At 48.3% G+C, this 7,743-nt stretch overlaps 1 protein-coding gene across 2 annotated transcripts; it reads right to left on the reverse strand.

The window, feature by feature from the left end:
- Positions 1-217: 217 nt before the first annotated feature.
- ZBTB14 (zinc finger and BTB domain containing 14) lies at positions 218-7,034 on the reverse strand. 2 transcript variants are annotated; one of them, XM_012446892.3, is made up of 3 exons: positions 6,818-7,034; positions 4,234-4,317; positions 218-3,189 (listed from the first exon to the last, which is right to left on the reverse strand). In XM_012446892.3, the coding sequence occupies exons 2-3, from the start codon at positions 4,234-4,236 to the stop codon at positions 1,843-1,845; spliced, it is 1,350 nt and encodes a 449-aa protein (XP_012302315.1). In that variant the 5' UTR covers positions 4,237-4,317; positions 6,818-7,034; the 3' UTR covers positions 218-1,842. The 2 variants fall into 2 exon arrangements, with proteins under 2 accessions (XP_012302315.1, XP_012302316.1); XM_012446893.3 differs by lacking the exon at positions 6,818-7,034 and adding an exon at positions 4,941-5,455.
- Positions 7,035-7,743: the final 709 nt, after the last annotated feature.

Below are 7,743 nucleotides of genomic sequence, written 5' to 3' on the forward strand. Positions count from 1 at the left end.
AGGTATGTGGAAGGTTGCTATGAAAAAAAAAAAATGAAAAGAGGAATGACAGAAGCATATTTTCTTTTATATACAAAAAATGAAGGCCTAAAATATGGTTTGTTGAAGTAGCTATCGACAAGATGTTCAATAATTTTTCCTTTGCCTTGGTTAAAACAGCCTGGGAACAGCAATCAGTTCCCCTTCTATAAATAGCATAAAAACACAGTGACAGGACTACTTTTAGAACATTTTACCAATAAATAAAAATTTTAAAAAGGTAGCATCTCCATCCTAACATCTTGGGCATAACATATACACCAATTAAAAAAATAAAATTTCTCTCACAATAGAATTACAGGTGTTAATGCAACAAGCTATGAAATAAAATTACTTTAATGTATTTTTAAAAGAAATCCTAGCAATGAAAAATGAATTTGAAAAATTGACATTTTCTACAATTCTACATATTGTAAAATAATTGACTAACACTTTTTTACAGAACACAATTCAAACTATTGTTGGCAATTCAGTATAGTCCTAAAGATGGTTAAAAGAACATTTAGTATACCAAAACTGGAACAGAGTTTATAATTCTCATTCACAGCTATGAAAAGGCAATCAACTTCTATTTAAAACTGTAACCAGTGATGAAATATACTTCAAAAACATAAAACATTTGGTCTGACAATCTTTAATATTTGTTAAAAACAGTCTGATGTTTGTTGCTGATGGAAGTTATTTTAATCCAATGTGCAAAAAAGTGCAGCTGTCTACTTTTACTTGAAATACTTAAGACCAACACTACTATTTACACACTTAAAAGGTTTCAAATTTATTAATTTAAGTAAGCACACTGCATCTCCTTTACGGATAAATCATGTGCACCAGAAGCCCCAAAGCTTGATGACATTCTGTGAAGTTTCACAAATGTATCTGAAGAAGTGTATCTGTTCTTGTCCTAATTTTGATTCCAAAGAAAAATCCAATCTCAAAATCAATTAAGAAATATTTTAATCTAAGAAATCTTGGGATTGTTACACATATAAAACCTTATCTCTGAGAGCCTTTTCTACTCTTCTTACCATGGGTCCACTCACAAATCCCAGCTGGTGCACAGTGGCACTGCCCCAAATAAGAGGAAACTAAGAGCTTGGCCCCAAGACCCCCCACCATCCTGGTTTGCTCGGCCTTCAGGACATGTGACTATAGCTTCTGGGGTAGGTACAGGGCAATCAAAATCGAGGAAGAAACACTCCAGCTCCAGCAAAGCAACCATTATTTGTCCACAAAAACAGTGAAAGACAGTGATATAAAATTAACAAACCAAATATAAATCTAATGCCATTCTGCATTCCCAGAACTTGTTTTTATATTTGCGCAGTGTTCTTGGTCAACCACTCACCATTTTCTGCGTCTATCTGAAGTACTTTTATTAAGTTATTAAAACTGCTCTTTTGACCATAAGTCACATAAAATTATGATGATTAGGAAATCAATTTACCTAATTATTATTCTGTGCAGGGCACCCACTAGGGTGGTGAGTGTAGAGAAATAAAAAGTGGAAGTCTCTCACTTCTAAACTGGACATAGGGGTTCTCAAATTAAAATCATAAAAAAGAGGGAGGGGGTGCTTACTGGCAACATTAATACTAGACACCAGACAGGACAGTGAAACGGTTTGGTCAGAACCGAGGAACATCATTTCCTTGAAAAGTCTTAAAAACACCTAACCAAGCACTGCCTGAAGTCCAGTGAGTACAATGTTCCATACATTTCCACAAAAATATAGTAACTGGTATTCATTATGATCCACGTCATCTGTCTCCACTTCCCAGGCAAAGTGTCCCTGTCCCACTGCCTTTAGCTACAGGCTATCGTTTCCAGCTGCTGCTCTGCTTCTGCAGCCATTGCTGCCGCCTGCAACTGTTCTGTCTCGCTCTGGATGGCACTGGGGGTAACCTGCTTCCTTTCACTGTGCATATTGTTCTCATGCCTTTTCAGATCAGATGCCTTGGCAAACGCCTTGGTGCAGGAGCCACACACAAAAGGCTTTTCCCCTCTGTGTCTTCTTTCATGATCCTTGAGGTGAGACTTATGTTTGAAGGCTTTGTCACACATGTGGCACGCAAATGGTCTTTCATTACTGTGAACTCTCTCATGCTTCTTCAAGTCTGGGGCGCGGATAAATGATTTTCCACATACCTCACAGCTATAGGGCTTATAGCCCGTGTGGATTTTTAGGTGTTCTTTCAGGTGGGCCTGTGTGGTGAAACCTTTTGTGCACATTTCACAAACAAACGGTCTGTCTGCTGTGTGGAGTTTCTCATGCTTCCTCAATCTGCCTTCATCAGAAAACGTCTTCCCACACGCCTGGCAGGCAATCTGCTCCCGATGGTGACCATAAAGCAAATACTCAAACTTCATGTCACTGGCGGCCGTTGTCCAGCCTGGTGTCTGTTCATCTTTCACTTCACTCATCCCATCATTAAATGTTAAGGCTTGAGGGGTCTGGGACCCCAAGTCTTTTGATTCTGGGGTCTCCATGGATTCTACTTCCTGGCCGTAGCAATTGACCTTCCGAACTTCCTCACTCCCCAGCTCTTTCAGGATCGCTTCCTGAACCCTGAGCGTTGTGGTGGGTGACTTGCCGTCCTCCTGACTTGGAGGGGTGCCTTCTACTGTGTCGTCAGAAGGACTGTCATCCTGATCCCCAATTTCCTCTACATCATCATCCTGGGTGTCAGCAGCATCACCAATGGGGCGATTTATTTTGAGACAATACTTACTTTTGGACTGACCATTGTTTTCATCGGGACTGGACACATCGCGCTTTTGAGAACACAGTTTATCCAAAAATCGGATACCAAGAATCTGACCTGATGACATCATTAAGTTAACATCTTCCTTTTTCACAGAAATCTTTGCTGTGTACATGTAGTTCAGGACCTCTTCGAATATATCAGAACGAAGGAAATCTATTTCTATGACTGAAGAACTATCAACCTCAAGCTTCTTGAAAAGCTTTTTAAAGTAGGTGCTGCAGGCGGCAAGAACACATCTATGTGCTCTGAATTTCACATCCTCAACCACAATAGCAATATCACAAAATTCTCCTTCCAGGCGTTGTTCATTTAGTGTTTTCAGAAACAGAGTTTTATGATCATCATCATTATATTTAATAGTTTCAGACATACTGATGAAAAACTCCTACAAAAAAAAAAGGAAACTTTAGTAATTATAAATAGTACTTTTCCATACAGAGAACACAGTCACATTTTTCATTTTCTGGTCAATCTATGGAATCTAACAATTTCAGAAAGTCAATGTTAAGAGTGGTCCTTAAATATGGGTAGAAAAGAGTCATCCCAACTCAAGGATTTCCATACTGTTATTTCTATTCATTTTCAATTTATTAAATATTTGCCTAGTTATATCCCAGGCATTGTTCTACGCACTTTATATGTTTTAATTAAATAGTCAGAAAACCTCATGAGTTACCTATCACTATCCCCATTTTATAGACAAAGTTAGAAATCTGCCCAATGTTCTACAGCTATTTAGTGAAGAGCTGGGACTTAAATGCAGATAATCTGGTTGCAAAACCGGTGCTTCCTGACAACTAGAGAATATCAAATAACTTAAACTCGACAGTTAAGAAACAGGTTCAAGGGAAGGATCCTTGAAGAACTAGAGGTAGTCCTATATGTTGCACCCACTCTTACTCCATCTACTCTATCGAGGATTCAGCAAAATAATGAATTGTGTTATACCTCCTTGACAGAAGGGACAAATCACCATTGCCTAACTAAAGAGAAACATTACTGCCAAAATATCCCATTGAGTGTTGTCTTCTAGTTTTGGGCCACTTCTAAATTAAAGTTAAGGTTTAATCTGACCTTAAGAGAATCAGATGACATTTGGGAAGACAGTGATGAGTGGCTTTGTTCTCTCTGGATGCCAATCTACCACCATCCAGATAAAAGTGCCATCAACACCAGATGTATGTACTTGATCAGTGCTGAGAGTTATTTTATAAGCAAAAATTGGCAACTTGCATGAAAAACCTCTGTTATCATGTTAAAAAACTGATCATCTTAAAGCCTTCTCTACGTTTCCTTTTTAAAAACATTGTTTTACTTTTATTCAGCAAAGTAGTTTCCCCCAAATAGAAGTGTTCATGCACAACAGAATTGGTACATATATTTTAAAGAAATGCTAAGTCATTTCATTAATATCCAAAGTTATAGTTACCATGAACAACTCAGGCTTTTATCTTAATGCCTTAAACACCAAAATCTTCAGATCAGAGTAACTCTGATCAGGAGCACGCCAGACCTACAGAGGAAAGGACAAACAAGAATGAGGTAGGATCTTCCTGTATCCCAAATCCTATACCAATAATGTTTTCAAGAATTGATTTTTTAAAATAAACTTTCTTGTCCCCTCTCTTGTGCATTTTCAGGTTGGGAAGAGAGGGGCCGGTGGCTGGCACATCAAGCGCAGTTCTGAACAGATACGGACTGGAACAGGTAAGAGCTGTAGCACTTGGGCATAAAGGGGCTGCCCTGGGAACTAGAAGGAATTTCTCCTCACACACTGGCCCATGTCCGTATTTGTACAGATGTTAATGGCTACACAGATACAAACAAAAACAAGTATACCGTACTCCCTACACCCATCCCATTTCCCGCTGGGTATGCAGCCCTCTACATTTTTATCTAGGCTCATATAAACATATAGAAGTATACACCTTTATAAATAAAGCTATAGACGTACATAAACCCAATTGGTAACATGGGAGGAGAGGGAACAATGATTGCTTTTTCTTTCTGCACCTGTGTGATGTATTTATACACATTTGTCTTTAAGACTGCATTTGAGAAATCCAGGTGTTTCTATCACTATCCCTACAGGGAAGGTGAAAGAATTTTAACTTTTTTGTGAGTTTTAACTCTTACCGGAAGAACTCCATCCTGCAGACCCACATCCTGAAAAACAAAAAGTTTCCTCTACGGAACAGTGACCACACAAGTTGTTTGGCGTGGTGGGAGCAAACGACTGGGCTGTAATAGTCTTAACACAAAAACCGTGGAACAAGACTCCAACCTGGAGACCAATACCTTGAAACTCATAAAAAGCTCCTTCTAAAGAAAAGTGAACGCAAGGAGCTGCCCAGCATAAAAGCAGGATGTCTCATCCACAGTGTGAGGTTAGGCAACATTATTCCAAAAGATGCTTCTGACTTGATCGTTCTACGTGTCTCTGCCTCCCCATTCCCCAGAAACACCCAGGCCTGTAGTAACCCAGAGAAAGTAGGCAGCCCAGGCAAAAACCTTCCTACTGTGACACTTCCTACTGTTGTCACTAACTCGCCCTAGGGTTTATGGGATAAAAGTGCACAGGACCAGGGAGAGGAGGGGCCTACTGTAGCTATGACAACATATCAATGTGCTGTTGTGTGTGTGTGTGTGTGTGTTTTTTTTTGGTTAGTGTGTACTTGGCCACCCACCCCCTCCCCTCTCTCTCAAGATCTATGATGAGACCTGGTAGGGAGATCACGTGCGTCCATCGCCGCCTCCTATCCGCCCCGCCCCCCTTGCCATTGAGATGGTCCAATTGCTAAGTTCAGGTGAGTCAAAACTGGAAGATAGCTGTTGCTAGCATCTGTGTATGCAAGTGTAGGAAAAGACGTAGCCACAACACCAGCTCTATAATAAGGCTGTCCCTTCCTAATTGCTCTCCTGACTGCGGGCGTGCCGAGCCGCGTTACAGTGCAGTGAGCAGGGGCTTCCCGCAAAGCCAAAAACTTACATAAGCAGCTGCAGCCGCCTCCCCTGCCCCGGGCAGCCCGACAATGGCGGCTGCACGACTTCCTTGTTGCAAGCTTGCAACTTCGGAGTAGGGAGGAAGCAGGGAGCCAAACGCAAGACCCAAGTAGCCCTCAAGGCGTAGCTATCAAGCCCTCCCTCTCAATTTCTTTGGGCCCAGGAGGTGGGAGAGTGGAGGAGGTCGTTTGCATTCCTTCCCAGACAAAAGCTCCCAGCTTGGGAGCCAGGTGGTGAAAGGGCCACTTTCCCTTTCATAATCAGACGTCGTCAAGCGCAAGCTGGGGACCGCGGCTCCGAGCGCGCAGGGAGGGACTGCGGCCCGCGGCGGACCCGGCAGCGCGACGAGCGGGAGCGGGCGTGCGGCCGGCTCCGCAGCCCCGCGCCGCGCCGCGCCGCGCCCCGCTCCGCCCGCGAGCCCGGAGCTCGCGCCCCGCGCACTCCCCGGCCAGCTCGCGCCGGGCCTTCCCCCGCCCTCCCGCGGCCGGGGGCGGGGGCGGCGCGCGGCCGGCTAACCCGAGCTCCGCGGGCGCACAAGGGGATGCATGCGCTAGGGTCCCGGCCCCCTCCTCCGCCGGCGGCTGGGGGCGGCGCAGTGGGACCCGCGGCTCCGAGGGGCGGCGCCCGGCGGGCCGCGCTCTGCGCCGGGTTCGGGCCGTCCCCACCCCCACATCGGTGCACTGCGGCGGTGCGAGCAGGGGCGGCCATGAACTCGGCCGCCGAGGCTCTGCGAGCGCGCGCGCGGGGCCGCCGCCAGGCCGCTTCCCGAGCCCGCTCGCCTGCCTGCGCGGCCCCCAGGGCTCCCCGGCCCCAAGCCCAGCCCCGGCCCACGCCCTTCCCCGCTTGCACCGCGCCGCGCCGCTGGCGGCCGCCGTACATCCTGGAGCTGGCTGGTGCTCCAGAGCTCTGCGAGAACGCGCGTCTTCCGAGCCGCCCCGCCAGCCGCCGGCCGCCCCCGCGCCCGCCTCGCGGACGGCCCCGGCCCCCTCCGCACCCCAGCCCGCGCTTACCTGCAGCCTGGCACAGCCACAGACACTGCCGTGGGCTCCCCGCGCTCGCTAGCAAACGCAGGCCGGGACGGGATGGACTCGGGGCGCGGGGGCACAGTGGGTGGCAGTGTGTTTTGGATTTTTTTTTTTTGGAGTTTGGGGAGGGGGCGGGGTGGGGGGATCGTGCACGTCCCTGATGGTAGCAGCCCTCCTCCTGCACGAGCACAGAATGTCTAGCCGGCCGCGAACACCCCCACCGCCCCCCCCTTCCCGTGCATGCGCGGTGCGGGCTGGGGGGAAGGCGCGCCGCCGGCTTGCGCAGGCACGGAACCCGACCAGGCCTCTAAGTAGGCGAGCAGAGAAAGGGTTAATCCGGGCCTTTGCCGACGCTTTCGTTGGAGACTACGGGGCCGCCCCCGGAGGGCCTTGGCCTGCGCACGCGCGCGCACGCGCTCCGCTTGGGGCGCGCGGAGCCCGCGCGCGGGAGAAGGAGTGGGCGGGGCAAAGGGCGGGACTTCAGGTGCCAGGGAATTTAAGCGCGAGCTTCGCGGGCACCCGCCCCGCCTCGAGCTCCCTCCCGCCCAGACTCTCGGGCTCCCTCCCGCGCCCGGCGCCGTCGCAGCGCCGGGGACGCGGGAGCCGGCGCTCCCGTGCGTGTGCATGTGCGTGGGCTAGAGCCGCCCCCGGGCGCGCGCAGGCCGGGCGCAGAGGCTGCGGGACTCCGCTGCGGCTCGGGGCGGGCGCCCCGGGCACCTTCGTTCTCAGCGCATACCGGCCGACTCCGGGAGGCGCGCCCGCGGGCCTGCGGTCTTGCCTCTTGTCGCTGGCACATTGAGTTTGTGAGGGGTGTGAACGGCGCACAATAAACGTTTGCAGAACAAATGAAAAAAGTGACGTCTTTAATTTGTAGTGTAAAGCGCAGACCCAGCCGCCCAGCAGAAAGGGAT

Source organism: Aotus nancymaae, unplaced genomic scaffold, assembly GCF_030222135.1.
Source record: "Aotus nancymaae isolate 86718 unplaced genomic scaffold, 86718_ANA_hifiasm-v0.15.2.pri h1tg000020l, whole genome shotgun sequence".
In the NCBI taxonomy this organism is placed as follows: domain Eukaryota; kingdom Metazoa; phylum Chordata; class Mammalia; order Primates; family Aotidae; genus Aotus; species Aotus nancymaae.